Source organism: Mangifera indica, chromosome 6, assembly GCF_011075055.1.
Source record: "Mangifera indica cultivar Alphonso chromosome 6, CATAS_Mindica_2.1, whole genome shotgun sequence".
Taxonomy (NCBI): Eukaryota; Viridiplantae; Streptophyta; class Magnoliopsida; order Sapindales; family Anacardiaceae; genus Mangifera; species Mangifera indica.
The window spans coordinates 14,608,887-14,635,634 of NC_058142.1; the positions used below are offsets into that span (position 1 = coordinate 14,608,887).

General features: G+C 32.9%; 3 protein-coding genes across 5 annotated transcripts; all 3 read right to left on the minus strand.

Annotated features, from left to right (window-relative positions):
- Nucleotides 1-1,109: 1,109 nt before the first annotated feature.
- Nucleotides 1,110-3,087, minus strand: LOC123218248 (tRNA pseudouridine synthase B-like). Its single transcript, XM_044639542.1, has 5 exons — nucleotides 2,926-3,087; nucleotides 2,758-2,847; nucleotides 1,967-2,037; nucleotides 1,807-1,869; nucleotides 1,110-1,719 (listed from the first exon to the last, which is right to left on the minus strand). The coding sequence occupies exons 1-5, from the start codon at nucleotides 2,993-2,995 to the stop codon at nucleotides 1,387-1,389; spliced, it is 627 nt and encodes a 208-aa protein (XP_044495477.1). The 5' UTR covers nucleotides 2,996-3,087; the 3' UTR covers nucleotides 1,110-1,386.
- A 2,963-nt stretch (nucleotides 3,088-6,050) lies between these two features.
- Nucleotides 6,051-8,342, minus strand: LOC123218277 (patellin-4-like). The gene is made up of 4 exons (XM_044639622.1): nucleotides 7,090-8,342; nucleotides 6,885-7,009; nucleotides 6,653-6,797; nucleotides 6,051-6,578 (listed from the first exon to the last, which is right to left on the minus strand). Exons 1-4 carry the CDS (start codon nucleotides 8,185-8,187, stop codon nucleotides 6,318-6,320), a joined length of 1,629 nt encoding a protein of 542 aa, XP_044495557.1. The 5' UTR covers nucleotides 8,188-8,342; the 3' UTR covers nucleotides 6,051-6,317.
- Nucleotides 8,343-9,751: 1,409 nt separating this feature from the next.
- Nucleotides 9,752-24,765, minus strand: LOC123219231 (twinkle homolog protein, chloroplastic/mitochondrial). Of its 3 annotated transcripts, XR_006502832.1 has the most exons (22): nucleotides 24,376-24,765; nucleotides 24,074-24,207; nucleotides 23,634-23,689; nucleotides 23,458-23,530; nucleotides 23,269-23,370; nucleotides 22,677-22,763; nucleotides 21,655-21,735; nucleotides 20,810-20,875; nucleotides 20,607-20,723; nucleotides 19,335-19,382; nucleotides 19,166-19,251; nucleotides 19,013-19,073; nucleotides 18,182-18,364; nucleotides 16,771-16,902; nucleotides 15,744-15,805; nucleotides 14,106-14,189; nucleotides 11,981-12,112; nucleotides 11,095-11,191; nucleotides 10,892-11,026; nucleotides 10,712-10,779; nucleotides 10,340-10,555; nucleotides 9,752-10,056 (listed from the first exon to the last, which is right to left on the minus strand). XR_006502832.1 is itself a non-coding variant. In XM_044641055.1 (21 exons), exons 1-21 carry the CDS (start codon nucleotides 24,599-24,601, stop codon nucleotides 10,525-10,527), a joined length of 2,061 nt encoding a protein of 686 aa, XP_044496990.1. In that variant the 5' UTR covers nucleotides 24,602-24,765; the 3' UTR covers nucleotides 10,216-10,524. The 3 variants fall into 3 exon arrangements, 2 of the variants coding, with proteins under 2 accessions (XP_044496990.1, XP_044496991.1); XM_044641055.1 differs by lacking the exon at nucleotides 9,752-10,056 and having other exon boundaries at nucleotides 10,216-10,555; XM_044641056.1 differs by lacking the exon at nucleotides 9,752-10,056 and having other exon boundaries at nucleotides 10,216-10,555; nucleotides 23,473-23,530; nucleotides 24,376-24,764.
- Between the last annotated feature and the right edge of the window lie 1,983 nt (nucleotides 24,766-26,748).

Here is a 26,748-nt window from a genome sequence, read left to right on the forward strand (position 1 = left end):
TCTCATATTCAAAGTTTAAATATAAAATTTTAAAGATATAAATGTAAAATTTTAAACTTTTAAAGATTTACAATATTATACTTAAACTGAACTACAAACTCACAAGTAAACCAAACCGAGAACAAGCTTGAGCCTGTGTGCAACCCTAATCAAGAAATTGATCTTTGAACAATAGAAGAAGAATAAAACATTTATCACAAATATATCCTCATCATAGTAGATTATGGGACCAAAGAGAACATTGATAAATAATAGCCTATAGGGATTAAAACATTTTCAATCCCTTCATGCCAGCAAAAACTAATATCATAATAGACATTCTGTACAGATTTACTTCTAGACTTCATATGCAAAATGCATATCTATCAAGTTGAAGAGGGTTCAAACATGTATCCATGTAGTAGCATTAGTTGATGATAAGAGCCATCAGAGTCTTCAAGTAGTGAGTCCTTCTACCATCAGAAATGGAAACCATCCCTAAGCTTCCAGGTTCTTACCAAACCAAAGAAAAGGCTTGGTTTAAGTCATTACTATTACTTGGAAGGACTGGCTTCATAGAGACCAGCTCGTTAATAGTTGATTACTTATGCTCACCAGTATTGCATGTCAATTGTCAAACCATTTTACTTGCAGCTCCATGCAACTGCAAAGACTATTCGCTGTATTTCACTAAGAAATGCAAGAAATTTTGACATAGACAGGTTTCAGACTAGACCCCGGCCTAATTAACACAAACAGACTTGACTTCAGCCTAATTAACACAAACTTCTCTTTTTTTTTTTTTTTTTTGGGATAACCAAGGATCCTCACATGAATTGGTTGGACGGATAAACTCCAAGGCATAGTAACTGAACTCACAACCACTGCATTAAATAGGTCAAGATTTAACAAGTGGTTGAGACTCAAACCCAAACCTTCATCTTGAAAGTTTTAGTGCTCCACAAGTTTCGTTAACCCATACAAACCTTTTGGTCATAACTAATTGCCTGTGTAGTCAGTCTCTATATTCAGGAAATTGACAAGGGTTGAATGAGGCAGCAACATACAAAATGTTGTTATGCTCATACAACAATGCTACCATATCAACTGGAAATTTATCCAAAAAGAGATAACCTCAGAACATAGACAACATTATTCACTAAGCAAATGTCACCTTTTTTTAACTGAAAGCTTGCGTCAAGATATTGAAGAAGATATACAAAAAAAATATATCAACCACATAACTTAAACCACCTGCACATATTCCTCAATCATTAATGAGATCTCCAGCATAAAGTAGAATAGCTTCATACCACAACTGCAGGAAGAGGTGGCGACTCCTGCAGAGGGATTTCTGGCAAATAATTCACTCAACCTGATTTACTAGACAACTTTAGAAAGAGGTTCTCATGGGAGCTCAACAATCTTTGGCCTCTTTTGTGATTTCTTATATCCAGAAGCTACCCTTTCATCTTTCATTTTCTTGAATCTTTTGATGTTCAATGGAAAACATATGTTCTTGTCTTTATTGGCATTGTCATCGTCACTGTCACTACTTTCATCACCTTCATCATCTTCATCACTGTTGTCATTGTCATCATCATCTTCACTGCTATCTTCAGAGTTTGTTCCACTACTGCTGGCAGCTAAAGAAATTATTGGCTGATTACCAGCAATTGCTGATTCAGCAGCACTTACAGCCCCAGGTGTATGAAGATCAGCTACGCCTAGCATTAAATCCTGTCATAAGATGCACCCCAAAATTCTGGTATAAATTGGCTGTCAGAAGTTGTAAAAACAAAGAATCAAGAGAAACATCTAAATTACCATTTCAATAACTTCTGATTCATTTCCAGTGAGCACTTCAATATCATAATCTTGAGCATTGTCCTATTTTCGGTAAATTTAAGACCAGTTACCAATCAAGAAAGCAGGATTGAATTCAAAACATGATCTCAATTTTGTAGAAAGATCAAAATATTGAAACCTTTGCATCAAGCTGGAGCCTTCTATTAGCTTCCGATATCACTCCCAAGAAATCCTTCACTTGTCCTAAAACTACAAAAACAGCAAAGAACTAAAGTTTACCAAACACAACTTGCACACATGAAACACAACTTTACAATAGATATAAATTATACCTCCTATACATGATATATATTCAGTTAACAGCTAAGAAATCAAACATCTTAGAAACTTTATATCCTTTTCACAATGTCCACGAAGGTTTCAACTTATCCTCCAAAACCAAACAATACTGCAAATATTACCAAGAGCAAAACATAGGTGAAAGACTTAATAAAGATGCTCTAACTTACAGATGCTAATCCATTCATTTGCAAAAGGAAAAAGAAATATATGATATGGGTTTTCATAGTTCTTCAATCAACATAATTTTCCATCAATTCATTCAATATTTCCATTTTAAAGGGCAAATTATCACATTTAAATTATTTCTTACATGTCCTAATACCCCACCCATTCACTCAGAAATCTTGGTTGAAAAATCCTTCACTAATGGGTAAAAGATGCCTCTTTTTGACATTTATTATGGTTCTTCCTACATGAATATTTTGATTTTAATTGGAATAGTCTTAGAACTTCAAAGAAATATATCACCATATTTTTCAAGACAAATATATTCCATTCCCTAACCACTAGGTTTCTTAAAACAAGAACCACTTAAAAGATATTTATAGGATGTTAACTGGGGAAAATGGCAGCTACATTGAAAAAATTAGCAAAGACTGAAATAGAATTGAAGATTCATAAGAGTACCCTGGCTTTGAGGAAGTGCATTAAATAAGGGTTTTTCATTTGGGTTTGGTTTCTTTGACGCTTTCTTGTTGCAAACGAGAAGGGCAGCTTCTGTAAAACACAAGCACAAACAGTGAAATTACAAGAGAATGCACATACAAAAAAAGGGAAAGAGAAAAAAATATATACCCATGGCTGAAGAGATGGAATCCTTGCGCTCTAAGTGCAAAAGATCTCTACTTGTTCCTTTTTCTGCCATTTCAGCGGTTTAGGGTTTTGCAGAGAACTAGAAACGCAGAAGTACAAAGAAGACTTCCCCAAAAGAAGGAAATATGTGAATACTTTAAAATTAACCAAATTGCTTGCGTTGTCAAAGACTATATTGCCCACAAACAAAAACACAACGGTTAACCTAAAACCCTTTTTCCCACCCTAGTTGGTACAACTAACATTTTTACCCTAAAATAAAGCAAAAGTAACACTTTCCCACCCAAAAATGTTAACAAACGAAAAAAACATTATTAAGAAATAAAATTATTATTTTATCTCCACTATTTAATTTTTTAACATTATCATATAACCTTAAATTAACAAAAATTAAAAATAACATTTTAATTATCCAAAATATATAAGAAGTTTTTTATTTCCTTTTCTTGTTACTTTCATCATTTTTTTCTCTCTATCTATAATGGGAGACCAAAACATTCAACTCGTTAAAAAAAAACAAGGCTACAACATAAAAAGAGAAAGGGTTAAAAAAAGATTTAACGTAAAAGAGAGGTTGAGTAAAAACAATGATTGAAGACGTTGAAAAAACAACGCAAAATAAGAGAGAGAACAAATGGATAACATGCTAAGGATGATATGGGAATATGTTTGGCATAATATATCTAAGTGATATGACATGTTTATGTGGCATAAAGTGTCAAACCATATAGAGTCAAGTTTTCTAATTATACAAAGTTTAATTTAACTTTTTAATATTATTGAGTATTTAATTTAAAGTTAATTACCTAGTTTAATTTAATCTTTTATTAATATTAATTTTTCCTAATAACTTTAAAAGTCTTATTTTGATTTAAGCAATAAAGAGATTTTAGGATTTATTATTGAGAAAAATTCAATTTTATTAGTTTATTAATATTATTTTTCAGAGTTATAGTTTCCTAAAATGTGAAATTAATTAATATTTTTAATTATAGTTAAACAAATATCATTTTAAGAAGTTTTTCTTGTTTAGTAAGTTTTCCTAATCTAGTTAAGAAAATAAACTTATATAAATACATGAGTTTTGTAATTCAATAATCAGTTTTATTAAATTATCAATAAAATTCAATTGAGTTTTCTTCAAAAAGCGTTGCATTCTTAAATATTGTTTTCATTTATCCATTCCTTCATTGAACGATATTAATTTTGAGTCGTCCTTATGAACAATATCACAACTCTAGCTATATTTTTCCTACATCATCCTATATATAAAGATGTTTTTATCGTATAATCTTATATCAAGAGGTAAACTATAGTCTTTTAAAATATTAGGGGGCGTTTGGTTTTTGTATTTAAAGATTACTTTGATAAGCTATCTTTTATTTCCTTATTTGATTTAACAATAATAAAATATTACAATATTCTTCTATTACCAATATTGACGTGACAGATAATATAGGTGGTAATATTCACCTTAGGTATTTAAAGATTACCAAGGTAATCTTAATTTTATTATAATTATATTATTATTTATTAATTTTTTGAGATAAAAATAAATTTATTTTTAATTAATATGACAAATAATATAAAAAATATTTAGAAGTAATTATATTCAAGAGCATTTAAGTAAAATAATTTACTAGTAATCTTTTATTACCTTTAACCAAACATAATAATTATTTATACCTACCAAATTTTATCAAACATAGTAATTATTTATACCCAGTAATCTTCTAAGTAATCTATCTTCAAGGTAATTTTTCTATTTTGGTAATAAAATATTATCCAAACCAAGCGCCCCCTTAAGGTTTTTTTGAAATTTTTAGAAGGTAATTAGAAATTTGAAAAAAGTTTGAAGTCTTTTAGAAATTTTAAATATTTGTCTATCCCTAATAGTTTAAAACATGATAATTGCACCCCAAAAGAATCTGACGGAATGCAACAAATTATGGATGTAAATTTTATATTACAACTATTGAGGTTATATAGTAGTTTTAAAAATATATGAGAGCTTGAAAAAATCAAATATTGATTTGTAGATTTTCAAACCTTGAAAAACCTCTAATGACAAATTAATCCTAGAGGTGGGTGAATAGGATTATTAAAAAATTAAACACAAAATTTATCAAACTTAATTTTTACTCAAAATGTTACAAACAAAAACAAATAAACAATCAAAACATAAAGTAAAAGATAAGAAACAAATAAAAAATCAAAGCATAAAGTAAAAAATAAGAATTTAAAAAATGTTCAGAAATTTTAGAATGGTTTGTAGTTTTTTGTCTCAAATCTCCTACGTCTACTTTTTCAAGCAACCAGCTTAAAGTTCCCATTCGAATCACTTTCAAATTACACTAGTTAACTTAAGATTTTGCCTTTTTACAGATATGAGATTTCGCCCAAATGTAATTTGAAAGAAGATTTACAAGTAAAGTATGCCTCTAGTAGGCTCATTTTACTAATATCTACAAATATTTCTCTTGAAAAATTTGAGTTTTGGTTTAGAGAGAGAGAGTGAGAGCTTAAAGATTGAGATAAAAATTCTTGAAAGTATGTTCTCTAACCTTTTTGACTCCAATCTAACTTGTTTATATAACTTTGAGACGTGAAATATCCGTTAAATTAATTTTACCAGTCGTTGACTTGTGAAAATGATGTTTTTACTTTGAAAAACACGAGAGGACGAGTGTCCTCTTATGAAAGACGAGCATCCTCTTACACATCCCTGCTTCGGCGGCTTTGGAATAGTAATCCAATGGTCGAATTCTTGAAATACATCACCCGAGGGATGGGCGTCCCTTTTATTTGAGACGGACGTCTTGCCTTGCTCCTTCAAATTCCAAAAAGGGACGGGCAAAGGAATAGGCGTTCCAATATGCTAACTTTGTTGACCATCCCAATTATACTTGTTAATGCATCGAAAAGATAATAGACATTTCATGGTCGTCATCTAAGCAAGGGACAAACGTCTCTTTAAGAGGGACGGGCGTCCCTAGTAAAGCAGTTATACCTCTATGATTGATGATATGTTCAAACAGTTTCCTTAATGAAAAATTTAACAATATAGAAAGATGCATTCAATACTATATAAAGTTGAAAGAAAGACATATGAACATAGCAATGAATACCCATATCAAAACCACCCAAACAATAAAATATCAAAACACAAAATCATATCAATCCTGAAAGAAAAGAATGACTCTGAATCTCCTCCTCTAACTAAAAGACAATCTACTTGTATTTTGAGCTTACTATTTTCTGCCTTTTTTCCAAAGTCAACCTAAGTTTTTCTATGCTATTAAAATTGAAACAAATTAAAAAAAAAAAAAAAGAAAGAATAGTAACATGGACATGGACATGGCAATTCAACAAGTTCAAGTGCAGAAGCTCTTCTTGGTCTTGTATCGATACAGAACCCTCTTCTTCTTACTTGAAGCATTCTCAACTATGAGCACAACTTTCCCAGGTTCATTGTTCCTGAAACTGTTCCGAATTGGAGCTTCCTGTGTGCCACCTATCTTCTTCCCTTTCTGAACAATAATGGTGTAGGAGCCCTCATCAGCTGGCACAAATTCCTCCTTGTAGTTCACTTCCCATCCGATCACAGTCAAGTCCCAAGTTATCGTAGTTCCAAGCTGTTACCATTGCACATGTCAAGATCAATAAAATAAACCAACCATTATGTCAATAAACCAACGAGCATGGTTACCTCTTCAACTGGAAGCTCAATGGATCCAGTTGATCCTGCTTTGACAGTAATCTCAGAGATGGTAGACTCTTCATTTGCGAATTCAAAATCTTTTTCGCTTTTGAATCCACCATACTGAACAGGCAGCTCTTCGGCTGAAATGTACCTGCAGCCAAGAATCAAGCTCAATTCTTCAACTTCTTGTTCACCATTGAATAATTTTGCCAAGAATCGTAGGGAGAAAATTACTCACTTCAAGAGGGTTTCAGTGACCTTTGCAGGGCGAGCAACAACAAACTTGCTCTTGGTTCTTTGAGTCAAAAATGGAGACAAGACCGCATTGACAGCATAGTACCAGAAGGGCACATTAATAAACAACTACAAGAGCCCACAAGTTTACAATTTAGAAAAACCATTTGTGAATTTGGGATCAGAATTGAGGAAATTGAATAACTTACATTTTTTGCGACGAATTCAGGATAATTGTCTTGCAAAATGCCAACCGCCTGCTTCATCGCGCTCCTGAATTCCTTCTTTGCCGGTCCAGGCGAGTTTTTCAAATCATTGATTTGAAGCAAGGAAGAAACTCCACTTGGCTTTAGATCAAGCTTCTGAATACCCTTCTCCATCATCCTCAACCTCCATCTCACAAACTCGTTGCGCTTCTCCTCGGTCCCCAGAGCCTTCTGATAAACCTCCTCATTATCGAACACCCCGTATATGTTATAGCAAACTGGGTGGCCTTCGCGATCCACACCATTCATGTATACAGCGGGTTCCAGATCAGCCCTAACATCCTCCTCTAAAATGGAATCAATGTTGTTTTCCTTCCTCCATTGAAGCGATTTCTTCAGCATCTCGAATGCATCATTCACCTTGAAGTCTCTCGCCCTCAAGAACTTCAACAAAACAACATCAATCCCCTCTGCGCCTTTGCTTGGCAAGAGAGGAACTCCCCAAAGAGATATGTTTTTGTCAACTTCATCGACACATTTCACTTCGACCTTCTCATCCTTTTCAGATTCAGGTTTTTCCTCTTCAACCTTCTCCTCCTCTTGAGCTTCAGGTTTTTCCTCTGCAACCTTCTTCTTCTCTTCAGCGTCAGGTTTTTTCTCTTCAACCTTCTTCTCCTCTTCAGCGTCAGGTTTTTTCTCTTCAACCTTCTTCTCCTCTTCAGCTTCAGGTTTTCTCTCTTCTTCTTTATTTTCTTGTTTGGTTTCCTCTTTTTCTTTCTTTTTTTCTTCAACAACCACCTCTTTTTCTTTTTCCTTTTCTTGGACATTTTCAATCTTTTTCACCTTCTTCTTGAAGATCTGATTGCCTAGAATGGCTTCTTCAAGCTTCTCCTTGAGCTCATTCAACGCCTTCCTCTCAAATTCCTTGAGATCAGACAAAAAATTACTCTCCTCCTTATAAGAAGCAGACTTTTCTATGATTTTAGGAGCTTCTTTCTCAGATTCATCTCCCACCTCAACCTCGACTCCTCCATTATCATTAGAACCACCCATCTGGGTGGTCGTCTCCTTCTCTTCAACCTTAACCTCTTCAACAGCCATCTTTTGCAATAAAAACAAACAAACCCAGATGAAGAAAGAAGAAAGAAGAGACACAGAAGACAGACGAATTGGAAATCAACCTCCTCGACCTCCTATAAAAACTCTATATCACAAATGAACGAGCTATGATTCTCTTTGTTCCGTTATGTATAGTAATATACATGTGAAGAGAAGGGAGGAGGGCTTGCAACGGTTATATGTTTTTGAAGTTTTCAAGGCTGGGGTCCACTAACGATATTCTAGCTGGAGCCAGCCGTTGGGTGAGGGTTTTGCTAGTCTGGAGGCCAGCAAAGTTTAGGAATAATAGGACCCACATAAAGTATTTTAATCAACGGCTGGTGGTTTGTCTTGATGCAATGTGATGATTGATCATTTGGTGTTATTCACAACTAGATTTTGCTTGAACTTTGAATGGAACATACTAGAATACATCATTTTAAGAAAATCAATTATAAAATAGGCCCATTTTCAAGTTAATAATTCTCACTCATATTAACAATATATATTAGAGAAATAATAAAATATATTTAAATAAATTTAATTGTGTGTGATATAGTTTATGCAATAATATTTCATACATTCAAAATTGGTATGTTGAAATAAAGAAAGGGCACAAACGAGCCAGGTCACACAGAAGTTATTCGCAACTCAACTCAATTATTGTCAAGCAAAGTTTAGACTCGAGTTTGATTCTCGAATCAAATTCAAACTTATTTTGTTCAACTCAATAAATTTACAAGTTCATAATTCGATTCATATCAAGTGAAACTTTGCTCAATTATTGTCGAGTTTGTTGTTACTCGACTTGATAGTTTGCTCATAACTTGGTTGAAGTATAATATCAAGAACCCCTTGAAAGTTTAAATCTACATTTATCCTCTCAAATTCAGTTTTAATAAGCAAATAATAAATATAAATTACAGAATTTAAATATAATTTTTTAAAAGCCCAGATTCAATCAACTGTCTACCCGGCTCAATCATAGATGAGTGGGTGTATTTAATAACTTTTTAAGAGGGATTTTAATAATGATTTTAAAAATTGTTTAGGTGTGTGTAGAATTAAACAACCTTTTAAGGGGGTGCAAAAAATAAACCCTAATAATATTATTATATAAATAAAAATATAAAAATAAACCAAACAACTTGTGACTTGCTGTCATAGAAATGTTTGTGGGAATGCACGCTATTGTGTGCATGGGAGCACGACTTCAAACATACTGTTGCCACTTGGCATGATTCCAGAGGGCTGATGATGTCTGACCAGATTCAGTAGCCGTTTCATCGGTTTATTTATGAATTGCAATCACCACGTGGTAGTAGTTAATGGTTACTTTTAAAATTTGAATAAATTTCACAGGACACCGTGATTGAAATTGAACCTCTCTCTGCACACATTATTAACACCGAGGGCAACCTAAACATGTTTAAGAATAAAACACATCTTTAGGGCTCTGCATGAAAAAAGTTACAAGTTTTGAAAGAGATGAGACTGAGTTCAAAATAACAGGTGATGCTCGCTCAATGCACTCAATTCTCTAGATACAAATTCGAGCTCAATAAACTTGAAGCAAAACATCATTTAATTCTTAAGTTATATGGTACAACGATGTTGCATTACATTGACAAAAAACAAAGTTTTGAATTAGTCAAAATTATATCATTTTACCTATATATATAACTTACTCATAAACCTATCAAGCCGAACACCCCTATAACGAAAGCTCAAACTCGAGCTGAATCATGTTGCATATCCATGGTTCAAGCTTGAACTTGAGCTCATGGCCGCTTGTTTCATGCTCAAACAAGTCAAGTTGACAATCGAGTTCGAGCCAACTCGGTTTGAATCTACCCTTAACTATATTTTAACCTGTAATGAGCAAGGAAGGTAATATAATAACCCTACAAAATATTTCACTAGAGATAAGCATACCAAAGAACATAAACATTTTGATGCAAGAGATTTTCACTCTAGTTATAGCTACCAAACACTATGCAAAAAGAACAAATGTAATGACTGCACACACCATAAGTGAACAGAGAGAGATTATGATGATCTACGTCTTTGTAAAGATTAAGTAGTTGAATCATATTCATGAAATGAAATTTACAAATTAAGAAACTGAAATAAAAGATGGCCAGATTGGCCTAACCTTTGAGGGAGATAGCTTTGCAAGACCAATATGGTCACCTGTACTTAGAGGAGAATCGTTTACCCTCAGCTGCTGCGGTATTGCAGGAATCAACTAGACCAATCACGTTTAGAAGATTGTCACGGGCTTACAGATTTAGCACAGTAAGAACTGCCTGTGTAGCAGCCCGAGAGGACTTCACCTTGTTACTTGATGTCTGCAAATTCGCCAGTTACCCTGCAAAAAAGCAAATAATAAAGTTGTATTGATAAAGGTTACACTGACACTGCATAAGCAAGAGCCATGGCAATTTTCGACGTAGAACAGCATTTTTTTTACTTTCAGACACAAAAATTGCATCGATAGGCATCATTAACAGCTAGTTGCACACACCTATTATATGATAAGTAGGCATCGCCTATTGTTCCTGCCACCTTATTCCGCACCTTCCGCACGCAAACCTGCAGTTTGACAGTTCAATAACAGCCTTTTTTCGGATGAAGAAATAATTACTACAGTAAAAATAATATCTGCATGCCAGTAATATGCAACACTCTAAAGCATTTTACGCACTTGAACTCTGTCGATAGGCCCTGCATCTGGATCCCGATTGCGGTGAATAACAATTCCATTGTCACACTTGTTTATGAAGTGTGCACTTCCACTAATATCATACAGATTAGGAGGAGCGCCAACCCAACTGTGCAACTGTCAGACACAGCAAAATCAGAAAGAGGACACACCTGAGAAACAACTAAAAGTTCACAGAGACTAACCTGTCTAGGATGTGCAACAAACCAAACATGACAACCATGATGTTGAGCAAACCGCTTGATCTTAGTAAGCATCTGACTCACATACTCAGTCTCAGTCCTGTCAGAATCAAAGGTTCAATTTGTGGATAAAACAAACATCTGGAATTTGTTAAGCATGATGTATTTGCCTGTATATCTAAAATTGTTATTGAAGTAGAGATAAATAGTCAAATATTAAATGTTCATGTCCTTGGAGAATCTAAGAGGGTGTAAGGTAATTTATAGCGCTTTTGATTTTCAAAGAAAGAGCTCAAAAAGAAAAGAGAAAATTCAATTTTGAGCATTTTCAAGATTTGAGAATACATTTGAAATTTTTGAAAAAATTACTCCATAAATGAATTCAATATTGGAGTAGTTTATTTTCTGGAATTAGCAAAAAGAGCATTTTGACATTTTCAAAATTACTCATACAAAACAACTTAAAAGAGCTTTCTGGTTTAGAAGGATGCATCTTCTAAGCGGAGAAAACTCCACCAGTCAGCTTTCCTAATTTCATATTTTCTTTTTTTCTAAAAGAGGACAATTATTTTGTGTTTAAAAGAAACAAAAGCAAAATGGATTTCCAAACATTATCTCTGTTTTTCAGCCTTGGAAAACATAAAAAACTTCCTCTAAAACAAAAACACACACTGAGAGTAATCCTTCATATAAAATTTACAGAAGACAACAAAATATATACCATACTCAAGTTTCAGGTACAGGCACACAAGAAAAATGAATAAAAAGAGTTACAAGGGTTGTCAATGCTGTCATATCATATTACAAAGTCATCATTTGAAGTTAAAAGAGATTGCAATTCAACTTTTACTATTAGGGGAGGCAGAAAGAGATGGCATAAGAGACTCACTGGCTAACAGGACGCTGATGATCAAGTTCATTGTATGGATCAATTACAAGTCCACGCACCCCATGCCTTAAAACTGCTGCTTTGGCAAGTTCAAGGACCCATTTAATACTTGGAAGAGCATCATTCTCACACCTGCAATGTGAGAAAAGACCACAGCCCAAAAAAAAATATATATATAAATATTAAAAGTTATAAGGTCCTATCAGCAGCAAGAAACAGTTAAAAATAAGCCAACCAAACATAGTCGTTAAAAGAGCGTTTTAAGTGCGCATAGGCAAGAAGCTCCTCAAGGCAATAGGTCTACCACCTCTAGACATGTAAGGCAAGCGAAAGTCCGAAAGCACAACTTAAGTCGATATCTAAGAACAAAGAGGTCTTAGAATACAAGTCCTCTGATGAAGAAATGGATGAAATCAGAAATGAAAATTTTGATGATGAGAAAAAAGATCTGACCTTTGATGATGAAGATAAAAACTTAAATTTTAATTAAAATATATGTTTGATAAAATTTATGTAGACTGAAGAGTTTTAATATTTTTTCATGTTTTATTATAAACATATATTTGTGCATTTTAGACTTTATATATAATATTCTGTTTTGATATTTGAGTGATTAGTCTCTACTAATTTTATTTTGTTTTTATCGCTTTTGGTTCAAAAGCAACATCTTTGCTTTGTTTTTTTCACTTAAGCGATAGGACCCCTCATCACTTTTAGACGTCTTTCACTTTTAACAACTGTGCACTCAAAACCTTAAAACATTCCATTCTATGTTTAATTTTTTAGTTCTCCAATGTGCCTTGAAGAATATCCTTTCTCCAAAGTGTTCCTCCTAAAGAGATCCATCATCCTTAGATACCTAAAGTCTACACCCAGGAAAAGGATATTGTTCAAAAAGGAAGGACTAACTATAGAAGGATAACTGATGTAGATTATGATGGATCTCTGACTGATAGGAGATCTACTACTGGATATTGTATTTATATTGCAGGGAATCTAGTCACTTGAGGAGGCAAGAAACATAATGTTGTAGCCTGATAAAGTGCAGAAGCAAAATTCGAGCTATGGCACATGGAATTTTTTAACTTTTATGGGACCTAAAGATCAGAGTGAGTTGTCCAATGAAGTTATTGTGTGGTAACTAGCCAACCATCAGTTTAGCACATAATTTACCTCAGCGTGCTAAAACCAAGCCTATTGAGATTGAGTAGCACTTCATCAAAGAAAAACTAGAAAATAAGTTGATCATAACTCCCTACATGTCATCAACAAAGTAGTTGGCCAATGTATTGATGTAAGGGTTGCCAACTCCAAGGTTTCAAGAGATAACTTAGAAGTTGGGAATGGAAAATATCAATTCACCAACTTGAGGATTGTGTTGAAATTCCTAATATCTCTCCAATAGCATTCTTGGAATATCTCTTATTATTTTGGAGAACATCTTTCATTTATTCCTTAGAATATCTCCTATCATTACGGAGAATATGAGAACATCTCTCATTTATTTTATAAATATTTCTAGTTTAATTATTTCCTATTATTTACAGAATCTATTGTTATTTAGAATAGGTTCACTACTATAAATGTACAATTTACTTATCAATGTTCAGTAGTTGTGAGACTAGACTCGAGGTTTTATTTATTCGGTGTGGTTAGTTCGCCCCAAAAGAATGATCCAGCTTGAATGGAGTTCCTCATTACAACAAAAAAAAAAGAGAGAAAGAAATCAAGTGAATTTTTTCTTTTTTCCATAGAGAGGATATGCTGCACTATGATGGACTGCCTGTTCACAGCTCACCTCAATTGAACCATCACTTTGATGTTTTCTTTCTTTCCTATAAGACATTTTGTCATCATTGATAAAAAAGAATTTTTAGTTTCTAATCGAAAGTACACTATGACTAAATAATTAGTCTTGGGCTTTTACATCTGGCTTGAACTGCTAAATCAGGAAAAATGAGGGCTAAAGGTACTAACATATGATGCAATTACAGTTAACTGAAACAAATACTACCAAAAGATTCAAAACAATGTGCACAGTGTAAAAAAGGTAACAGACTAGAAATCATGCATTTTATTCATACAGGAGAAAGAATTATCCACAAACATGAAGCACCCAGCTCACCTTATAAGGCTAAATGTATCACTCAACCATTGCTTCCCTTGCTCCAACTCCTCTTCAGTCATTCTTTCAGCATTTCCTCCATAACTAGGATTGCCAAAGTGAGTGAACAGAAATTAATGATTATAACACCCAACAGTTAAGAATTTTCTGAAGAAAACAAAGGAATTAAAAGGAAACAACTCAAAACATGAGCTCAGACAAACAACCAGAAACTAACAGATTCAATGGTCAAATTATTTCATTGACTGCATGGACATTATCATAGGTCATGCAATTATGCATGCTTCCCGTCAACAACAGAAAAATATCAACAATTAAAATAAAAGAAAAAGTACAGTTATAATTCCCAACTGAAATGATATTATTTAGAGATACAAATCCTGGAACACAATCACATAAATTGTATGTACCTATAAGACAACAACACATCACATGGAATGAAAAACTTGAGATGCAAACTTGTAAATACATTCTCTAAGAGATACTTTTTCCCATTTAATAAACGAAATTGAAGCATAAAACAGAAAGATATTGTTGTCTTCTTAAATGTACACGATGTATATCATACACTACCTTTAACTAGCTTCAAAACTTTAGAAGATCAAGAACTCTGAAATTTACTGAAAGATGGAAACATTTTCATGCCCATAACCGATTATTTAAACATCTTAAAAGAGACCTTTTTTCCCAACAAGTGACTCCCTAATGCACTCCAAGACATATATACCAAATTAAAAAATTTGCTTGCATAAAAAACCAGCACCTCCCCTGACTCAAATCAAGTGCTCCAAGAGCTCAAGACTGAACAAGGATAACTCAATCAGACCAAAAGACAATGGGAAACCAAATCTCAGACAAAACTGAACAACATACCAAGTGATTCAAGATTTCACCATCACCATAACATACACCAGGAGGGAAATTTTCCTTTTCTCTATGATACTTTTCAATTATAAAATTTTAAGCAGAGCCAAAGTCTGAACACAAGACACCTTGCTGGAGCACCTATTGACACCAACTCTTTCAGTGAACCTCATTAAATAAATTTACATTAAATAAATATCATATAGTTCTTTTAATTTTCCAACACATTTATCCTCACGGAATGCAGAACCTTGCAATTCAAGTGGTAGACCTCATAACTTTTATATTTAAAAAAAGGGCCTCCCTGATAAACCTATAAAATCTATTACTTTTGCTTTCTTATCCACCACAAGTAGACCAGTATCAAAGGTCAAACAAACATCACATGAACATGAATCATCATGTTGCACCATGTCTAACCTTCCAACGATCACAAGATAGCATCGAAAAACCAATTAAAAAAAAAAAAACCTTCACTGAGGACTGACTCATTATCCAAAATTTCCCAATAAAGAGATCAAGGGAAAGGTCAAACTCACTCCAATTATAAAACATATTAAACAAAAACCCAGGTTCAAACCACTATCAAATTTTCAACTTTAACTTCACTGAAAAAATTTTACTAGTCAGAAATCAGTCTCAGTAATTGCACAAAAACTGTCATAAGTTGATAGATTATAGACACCATTCACGCAAACAGGAAAGACCAAAACAAGTAGAAGACAGAGAGAAACAGCACAATGCAAACAATAAAGGATGGTATGCAAAACTTACCTTGCTTTAAAAAAAGGCTTCTTTATGTGTTTCTCCAAAAGTTTTCTTGCATGCTCCCGAACCTATAGATTGCAGAAACAGGCAGAGATGAAAACATTTGAAAGGGCATAAAAACAAGAAAAAAGGCATCAATGGAAACAGTTTAAAAAGTAATGCAGTCATATACATTGTTCATTTAAAATCTACAAATTTTGTAATGAAATACTAAAGAGGAGATAAATCTCCGAACTGGGCATCCAAAGAAAGTACGAAGAACAAAAGGAGACAACTCTATACAAAAACAGTGAGTAATAATCCCTCCTCTGACTAAATAGACAAGAAACTATTCAAAATCAACCCAAAACCTCTTTCCAATTAAGAAGAATTAAAAACAAAGTTGAACCTCACAACTCCTTAGCCACTAAAGCCTAAAGAAAAAGTTGCTTCCACACGGGCACAAGCAGCAAAAGATGAATAAATGTCACTACAAAAGTATTACAACTCTTCTATATTGAATAATTTCATGATATATTGGATATAAATACAGCCAGCAAATTAATTATTCACAAAATACTTGAATAAAAAACCATACATTGCATGCTTATTCAGAAGCACAGATAGCAAACACATCGGTACACACAGAAAGAGACAGAATCAAACAGTTTTCTTAGGAACAAACATTAGGTCCAAAGAAGCATCCAAGAAGAATTATGCCTAAAAATTTACCCCGAGAGAACACTTTGCCATATCTGATACTAATTGCAGAAAACACATTGCAAGAGATTTTCGGAGGCAGAATTATTGTTAGGCACATGACTCAAGAAAGAAAGACATGGTGGAAGAACTAATACCAATATATTTCATCCAAAAATATTCAGTGATAGACTATATTAGTGAATATAACTAGATTTTTCTGAATGCACAGTCTACGCACACCAATGACTGCAATGCTCAGATGAACTGTCTCCACGAACCAATGCACCAATGGTTTTGAATAGATGGTACATACAGCAAACAATAAAACATTCAAGCAAATATTGAAGTTGACCTTGTTCTCCATGGAGCAGAGTACAAATGTCCAGCCAACACTATGATTAATATTGCATATGAGTGCATCAATCCATTCACTCTTTCCAGAGTTTGGAACCCCAGTAACTATAGTCAACTCTCCAGGCACAACCTGATAAAAATAAAAGTTAAAAGAATTAAGGGAGGAAAAACCTTCAACAAGATGTAGTATCCCTGCTCTGTTACTCACACTGAATTCAGCATAATGAACTAAAAATCACTTTTTAAGCTGTGGCATGTGATAAAAATATCCTCAATTTTATAATGCTCAAGTTTATACAAATAAAACTAACTTCAAAATAATTGCAATAATCAATTAAGCAAAACTTATTGAAGAAAGATCCAATCATGCCATATAACAGAAGATCTATCTCCAAAAGCATTTGCATCAGTAGTAGAAAAAGACTATTCTCCAATACTACATAAGCAGGATATTTGTTTAGAAAAAGAACAGAAAATTGTAATATATCTGTAGAATATTTAGGATAAAAAACAGATCGATTTGCTTATCAAACTAGAACACAGTATGCCACTGCCTCAAAATGTGAAAAATGAGTTTATGCTTGTTTGCAGCTTTACGATGATAGCTCTGTACAGGCAAAAGAAGCCCAAAACAGAAACAAACAAGCTTAGAACCTTGACATAGTTATGGTGAGTGAAGAAGAAAACAATATCAAGAAACTAAAGCTGACACAAAATATGCACTTTGTCTGATAATATAGCCACATTCATCTCCAATTCTTTAACATCTTAGAGTTTCTTTTACACCAAATCACCCCAACATGAGCCACCAAACTTAAAGTCTTAGATTGTAATAGAGTAACTGTCCAAAACAGTGATCATATTTACACAATCCAATAGGGTACAAGAAAACTGTGTTACTCTAAAATGTTTATACTGGATGATGTGTACAGAGATTATGCTTTAGAACATTATTTGTTACAAAATTCTGAATACAAAGATCTTTGGAAGTGAAATCATTTATATGTCTTTCTTTTACTAAGGAGAATTTAATTTTCTTCTTGCTTATTACATGGCCACTAAGAATTGATTTCATATTTTACTTTTGGAGAATACAAAGTTCATGCAGGAATAACAAAATGATGAATTGCCTTTTTTACATATCTATCTAAATTGCGCCTCTAATCTAATGCAATTCTCATATACAGTTCCCCTTTCTCTTCTAACCCATCCATAAAACAGAGCAACTGTCCTGTTGAGATATTTGAAACAACAAAAATGAGTATTTACTGAACAGTATTGCCTGATACATTAAGATTACTCATACTTACAGTAATAATAGAAACTTGACAGAAACATCCAATAAAAGAGAGAAGAAATGCAGATTAAAATATTAATTTAAACAACTGAGCTCTCCACATCATACTTACATTGTATAGTTCATCCAGATTTCTCCACCCAGTAGATACACCAAATTCATCTCCAAAACTCCGATGATAGTATGCATCAATTTCAGCAAAGTAATCTCTAAAGTTGAATAATCCACTTATAGGGTACAATTCGGCATTCTCAACTACTTCCTTTAGTACTAGTGGTCCAAGATACATAAGTACCTGTCAACATCATACAAAAAATTTGTTATTTGTTGGAGAACATATTGGAGATTACAATCACATCCAAATCAAGGAATCTCCCAGATTGCATCCAAATGAGTGAATCTATGTTACATTAAGAAATTCTTTAAAGGAAGATTTATAGGAGTTGTGGTTGGAAAATAAAGACATGAGAATCCTGAATTTAGGTGATTGTTTCCTTTCTTAATGTTGAATACTGATTTTGTGTAAAATGTAATTAGCATATATAGGTTGTTGTTGATGATGAATGAACACAAAAAAATATTTCCTCTCAAATTGCATTCTTTTCTCAAATTTCATTATTGTTGAGGTAACAAAATGTTGTAGCAGAATGACTTTAGACTATCAGCGGAAAAAAAAAAATGTCTGTAATGAAACAGGACATTATGCAGAGGCAATAACATGCATGCATTTATCACTAATCCGTTAGATCTAGATTTATTTACCATAAATACTTGGGAAAAATTGCAGAAACTGTGCAATCAGGACATGGCTCCCCTGCTTGGTAGCCACATAAAAAAAAAAGCAAGACAGGCATACATATCTAAATTCTTTTTCTGTAGGAGAATGATACATTATTTTTTGACATATGCATATCTTATACAAATAAAGACATTGCTATCTGACCTCATTTGCATCTTTAAAATAATTAACTTCATCTTTTTTTGGCCACTTGACTCGCCAGCATCTGCCATAGATATAAACAACTGATTAGAAGATTGCTTAAAGAGAACATAAGGGTAAACAAAGCCATCAGTTCAGTCTTGACAGGGTATAGACCTTTCTTTTCCAAGGCGGCGTGCAAGTTCTTCAGCTAAGGCTTGACCAGGTGGATCCCCATCAGTGGCTAGTATAATGCGTGATGCCTGTCAACACCAAAATTTTTAAAACCAATGCCTTTATATGTTTAGATTACCACAACTGAAAGTACTAAACCTATCATACCAACCTTATTAAGGTACTCTCTGCAGTTCCACAGATACTTATACTTAATGTCCTAGCTTTACAAAATACACATAAGATGCATTAGATCCAGAATTTTTAGCAAGTTCACATAAAACGCACATTCTCAAGTTACAAAAGAGAATCTCTATTTGAGCAACACTTGTTGGCTTCAGGAACACCACATATATGATCTTTGTCAATCACAAGAATCAAGTGCAGCAAAGTGAAGGTTAAATAAACCAACCACCACTTAAGGGGACAAGGTTACAGTCATACCATGTATTAGATAAATTTCTGATCTAAAAACAAGGATATGATATAGCATCTGGAGATAACAATGACGCCAAACATGAAACTCTAAAAAATTAGAGACATGCAAAAAGTTGTACAAGCTCACATTTGTGTATTCATAATTATCAAATTTAAACACTGAGAAATCATGGTATACTTGTTAGCTTGTAGAAAATAACAAGTAAATAAAAATCATCAAGCTTGCAATATCTAAGCGTCAAAACAAATTCTTGTGAGCTCTCAAAATATTACTGTATGCTCACAAAAATGAAGATGCATTTTGCAAAAACTCTCCATACAAATTTGGCCAGGGATAGGTACAAGAAATGAGTTCAAGTGTAACACCCATATTTTTACAAGGGAAGTGTCCTTCAAACATTAAAACCAAAAAATGTTGCAAAACAGCAAGCTTTAGCCATAAAAGATAGAAACAATCATGACAGAAAAAGCATAAATCAACAGGAATTCAATCCCTTAAGACAGTAATCAATCACAAAGATGGTTGTGCACATTGCAAATTACATGAAACAAAAAAGAAGTTTATATCCTGACATGGATATAAGTAAATACATGCACATGTATATTGAAAAGAATGAAAAATTATGGTAAGTCACTAAGTTATCTGGCATTTGAACTTAAAATGTATAGTTCATTTACAAACTTGTAAATTAAAAGTTTAAATTACTTCAATTATATAATTGTAACTCACATGGAACTAAACAGATACTTTATTAATGTTAGGCCTAAATTGGGGTTGAATGAGTGGACATGCTAATAATTAGACCTTAAAAATTATTCATATAATTCCTAGGCACATATGCAAAAACATACTGCACAGCTGAAACTTGAGTTTCGAAAACCTAGTTGACATATCTTGAGTGATTACATTTTATAAGAACTCGACAAGAGAGACAGCAAACGATGAAAACAATTACTCATGGAATAATGAAGGCCACATGATTTATCATTTTCAAGTCAGCCAAACCTTGTCTTCAGGTGGCAAATCTTTTGTGGAAACTGAAGCAGGTGCTCCATCAGGAACGCTAACACAATTACGAAACCCAGCTTCCTCCATTGAAAGCTTGTCTATTTCACCTTCAACCTATAATGAAATGTTCAACATTTATAAGTACAAAGTTAAATTAACATGTAGGCAGAAACTCACAGAAAACATATAGGCAGACATACAATGATGATATCCCTTTCTCCATCTATATCATCCAAACCATAAAATACCTTTTCAGTATCCTTTTCCTGAAATAGAAGAGTAACACAAAATTAATCTAAATAATGGTCAGTAGTGTTTATGCACTACAAGCATTCAGGAATGTATGCTCATTCATTTTTACACGCATGGTCAAAGGTAAATTTTACAAGAAGGCGACTTCACCAGGAAATGAGCTCTCCAAGAGTAATTAGGAATCCCATGTTCAAATTTAATTGTCTTAAAAGGCACTTATATTAGAACTTGTTGGGTCCAATGTTTATCTGTCCTGAAGTAAAGGAGGCCAAGGCTGGAAGGAAGGCAGCTGCAAGCTGAAAAATTGGAGGCTAAAGTTGGCAGTAAACGGGCTGGCACAGATGGCTTGCACTCAAGGGCAGGACCACAAAGATTAGAAGAGAGACATGGCAAACTGTGGGAGAAGTTGGTTGTTATGCTGAGAATAAAGAGATCAAAAAGGGAATCAAAGAAATCAGAGAAGATTTTTAAAAAAGAGAGTAGTGAAGGAGAGAACTAGCCTCTCAAATGCCATGCAATTTGTTTAGCTTCTACTGTTTCACTTTAATGGTGCATTTGAGACATTTGTAGACTGAAAAGCAATTAAATATCAGATTGATTTATTCCACCAATTCTCTTGTGCTCTTTTGTGTATGCTTGTGTGTGTTGTGTGGAAGTCGACAGGTGGTTTGAAGAGAAGGAATTCCAGGAGTAAAGCAGTCCAGAATCCAGAATCATTCAGCAAGTCCAGGTATTCATCAGAACTCCATCATTTAATCATTCCATTGATCTAACTAAAAAGTAATACAAAAACCTGCCAAAATCTCTTCACGATGTCCCGATATTTGCAATTTACGAGCTTCCCCTGTTTCTGATAAGTAAATGCAATAACAACCTAGCAACAAAATTTCAATAGAAAAAATATTAGATAGATATTGTAATATTTAGGCTTATTGTAAGGTTTTGATACAAAAAGCAAGCTAACATTGGACCTGGACCAAATATAATTTCACTTTCTTCACATTGCAAGATGAAGAAACCTGTAGTACAACTGTTCTAATTGGAAATATAACTTCGTTCACAACTGTTAACTATTTTTAGGGTTTTCACAAAGTTTAACACTGATAAAGACAAAGGTAAGAAACAACACATTAAAATAGTTAGAGAAAGTCATACAGGAACAAAATTAACTGCTTAAATAAACCTAAAACCGTGTATTACCATCTGCTATCTTTCAACATAGCTTCAGATTTTCTACATATTCCATAATCATTTCATAACTAGTAACTAGGATTCACCAAATGGACCAATTACACATGCCCCAGACATATGATAAATTATACCAACTGTCCATCTGCCATAAAATGGAAAATAGCAAATTTATATGGTGTACTTTTTTACAGTGCTTAAACACTATTATATGAACATCACTGACAAGCTTAAGCTTTTGATTTTAGTGATAACTTAATATAGTGGTAGAGTTCAACCGACCAATTAGAACTATATTTGAATTTCACTATTGCATTAAATCTTTTAAGGGAATTATGTGTGTGTGCATTGTATTTATCCTGTTTAGACTTGTTTTTGAGTTTAGTGGTATGTTGTGTTTCTTTTTGTAGTTGTGATTGTGATAATGTTCCATTCACATACCTTGCACATAAGCAGGATTGTTAGAACTTAAGTACTACAGGTAGGCTCTTACCTCTAAAAATTTTGCACATAAAACTCAATATATATATAGAACAATTTGAGAGATAAATATTTTCTTATTATATAGTCATAATAAAGGTCATCAGCATCCTAGCACATGATTTATGACTCAAGATATTTGAAAACCTCATCATTCCCACATCGCTTCTGCATAACACGATTCCTTTGTAGTGTCTTTGATGTTATCATTCGCTCAGCAAAATAACCAAGAAGCTGAAAAAGGGTAAAACGTACATTTTTTATTACAAAATTGATGCAAAAGACAAAGAAAATAAATTGATCGTCAGAATCCTGTCAACTCTACAAAGAACAGAGAGAGAAAGTAAATAATACAAACAACCATGCATATAATACTATACACTTCTGAAGTGAATAAGAAAAGGCATTTCTTGATGTCTTGAAGGCATTAATTGAACTATGACCAGTATGTTTCAGTAATTACAAAGCAACATTTTCCACAAACGTATCGTGGAAATCATCTAGAAAAAAAGGAAAAGTAGAGAGGCTTGTGCCCCTCAAGTAGTCCACTTTTAAAACACAGTTGAATGAAAAATAGAAGTTGTATCAGAAAAATAAATAAATAAATTATATGAAATAAAAAACAGCCAAAACAGAATGTTTAAGCTATAAAAAAATTTTAATTAAACTCATAACCAAAAAAATAATTGCAAAAACAGAACAAAGAGCAGAAAAAAAAAAAAAGTTAAAGTCCAGCAACCTCATCTGACAGTGGCTCTAGTTGCAGACCTTCCTCTGTGACTTCTCTCACAGTCTTCGGTAGGGCAATTTGGTTCAAACTTGAACGTGATTCTCCAAAGGCCTGCGAGCATTGAGGCGACATCAATCTAGGAGTAAAAATAAAAAATATTCACTAACACATAATCACAACTGGTCCAGCAAACAGGACCACAGAATCTCTGACCCTTGTGCTGCCTTTCCATCCACATTTTGCCCGAAAACACATCCACAAAGCTGAGACTCTGAACACACAGAAGTTCCCAAAAAAGAACAGAGAGGTAAGTGAAGATTTATTAAGAACAGAAAAGAAGAAATTACAAAGGAGGAAAGCCATAAGAAGCAGACCCATCAGGGGTGATGTAAACAGACAAGCTTTTTTCTTCTGAATCACCACCTTTGCACTAATATATAAAGAATAACAAAAAAAATGAAAGAAACATTATAGTTAATCCATAATATTGGATAAAGAATGAAACACGAAGCTTGGAAGTAGATATGCATCAAACAATTAAATCAAAATTTAAGTTCAAGTCTAGCGGTGACCAAAAAAAATCACAGTAAATCATCCTCATCAAAATGTAGCAAAGTAACTCAAATATTGTTACCCTCTCTGAATTTCCTGACTTGATGTTTTTCTCGTTGCCAATAAGTTAATTAATATCCACAAGACCTCAAACAAAACGTCCACAACTCATTGCATAAACCACTTTCATCCAAAGAAAACAAAGAGAACAAATCAAAACCCAATCAACTAGCATAAATTGAACACAAATAACACAACTTACGGCTGGACAAAGCAAATGACTGTACTGGCCAGGAACACATTTGTCCATATCTATCCCCATTTCCTTCAACTTTATCTTCATAATATCTGACGGCTGCAAACCCACCCGCCGATTATCTATATCCTCAGAAAGAACTACAAAACAAACTCAAACATCACTTCACAAACACCCTTTTTATTCATAAAACAAAACTCAAAAACACATAAAATTACACATGTCTCTATCCAAACAAAGACATAAATTCACAAATACGATTTATACGAATCCAAAAACCCAACACAAAAGCTCCTAAAAAGACAAACCTGGAGCCGAGGAGAAGCCATTGGTTTTAGTGGTGGTTTTAAGAGCCAAAGAACGATAATTATTACTACAATTATTAATGGGTTTCGAAGCAAAAACAGGAAAAACCCGTGTAGAGGATTGCAAAAATCGTGTATTAGAAGGAAAGAGGAGAGTAACAGCGGGTAGTATCGAGGTTCTAAGAGTAGCCATGAAGAATGAGAGTCTGTGTTGAAGAAGAAAACGCATTATAAATATCTGAAATTTTGCGTCAATAAATTGACGGGTTTGTTTGGATGGCTTTCAAAGGGCTTTAGGCATGGCTCACTCTGAATTGTTTGTTTGCGGGGTTTAAGGGTTCTGAATTCCTTTTTTGTCTCGTTTTGCCTATGAGAGAGGAGAAAAAGCGGGCATTTTGCACAGTTTTGTTCCCGGAAATCGGGTCTGTTTAAAATTTTTGGGCCCATTTGGGTCCTCGTAGCCCAAATTTAACTATATACCTTTTCTTTTTATATTAAAAAATTAAGACAAAATATATTAATAATTGTTATAAATATAATGAAGAAAAATTATGATTAAGGGATTTTGTATGCTTCAACAGGAGAAGGAGATTAATGAAGCAGAGGAAATAGTAGAGAATCAGATGAAAACGTGTATGTATATAGAGTGTATATATTGAGTATTTTTTGGATGATGATTCTACAATTGAAGGGGTATTTATTGGCCAAGTTCTATCACCCAAAGCAATAAAGGGCCATTTGATTATTGTGTTTTAAAAATTTTTCTTAATAACCTATTTTTTATTATTTATATTCTCTTATTTAGTTTATTAGAAATAAAATATTACAATAATTTTATATTATCAATATTGACATAACAAATAATATAAATGATAATCTGATTACCATATTTACCTTAGGTATTAAAAGATTACCAAGGTAATCTTTATTTTATTATAATTATATTATTATTTATTAATTTTTTAATACAAAAATAAATTTATTTTTAATTAATATAATAAATAATATAAAAATATTTAAAAATAATTATATTCAAAGGTATTTAAGTAAAATAATTTACTAGTATTTTTTTATTACTATTAACCAAACACATTAATTATTTATATCATCCATTTTAATCAAATTTTATCAAACGTAGTAATTATTTATACCCAATAATCTTCTCAGTAGTCTATCTTTAAAGTAATCTCTCCATTTTGGTAATAAAATATTACACAAATCACATGTCCCTAGGTGATAAACTTTCAGAACCTTAGCTTGCTGCCAAGAGCAATAAATGTTCACCATTAATAACCTCACACTTCATTAGGTGGAAAGACACTTGAATACGTAATACTCCACTTTAAATTTCCACCACTTACTAATAATTACATTAACTTTACTAAGAAAAATCTCAGTAGTATAAAAACCAAAGTAAACGAACATAATTATGTAATGTTCTATAGAGTGGGGTTAGACATGCTCAAATTGCCTCAATAAAAACTTTATTAGGAAAACTCAGTGGGATAAAACTTAATAAAAAAAAAGTACAGTGTACATATTGTCTAATATATTATACACTTTAAAAATTTTCTCCCCTTGATAAATGTTCCCCCTCTTTGTAGTAAGATTAATTCGGTTGTCTACTGAGTTGTCGCATACCAATGTTATACACTAATTTTTCAAATGTTGATGTCGGTAATGTTTTGGTGAACAAATTTGCAAGGTTGTTATTATATCGTATTTGTTTGACATCAATCTTTTGGCTTTACTAGAGCTCATAAGTGTAAAAAAACTTTGATGAGATATATTCGGTTCTATTTTTTTTAATGTATCATTCTCTAATTTGAACAATACATGTTGTATTGTTTTTATATAAAATAGAAAGAATGTTTATTGTATAAGAAAAACTACATGTATTCTAGATATGATAAATAATATAACGTAACCATATGTATTCTCGACTAACTTCATGAAAAGCTAAAATCTTTGAATGATTTGAAGATGTTGCAATCAAAGTCTGTTTAGTGGAGCGTCATGATATTGTTGTGTCATTATAAGTGAAAACATATCCTATTTGCAAGCGGATCTTATGAGGGTTAGAAAAATAACTAGTATCTACATATCCAACCAAACTAGAATTTTTAGAAGTTTTGATAAAATAAAATAATTTTAAATCTTTAGTCCCACATAAATAATGAAGTATATATTTGATTTCGTTTCAGTGGCAACGAGTTGGTGCAGAGCTAAATTGGGTCAATAAATTAACTATAAATGATATATCTGGTCTAGTGTATTGGGTCAAATATAATAGGGCTTAAATGGCATTAAAATAAAGTATTTTATGACCAAGTATCTTTTTCACCTTCTTCTTTATGACTAAATGGGTTTTTTTCC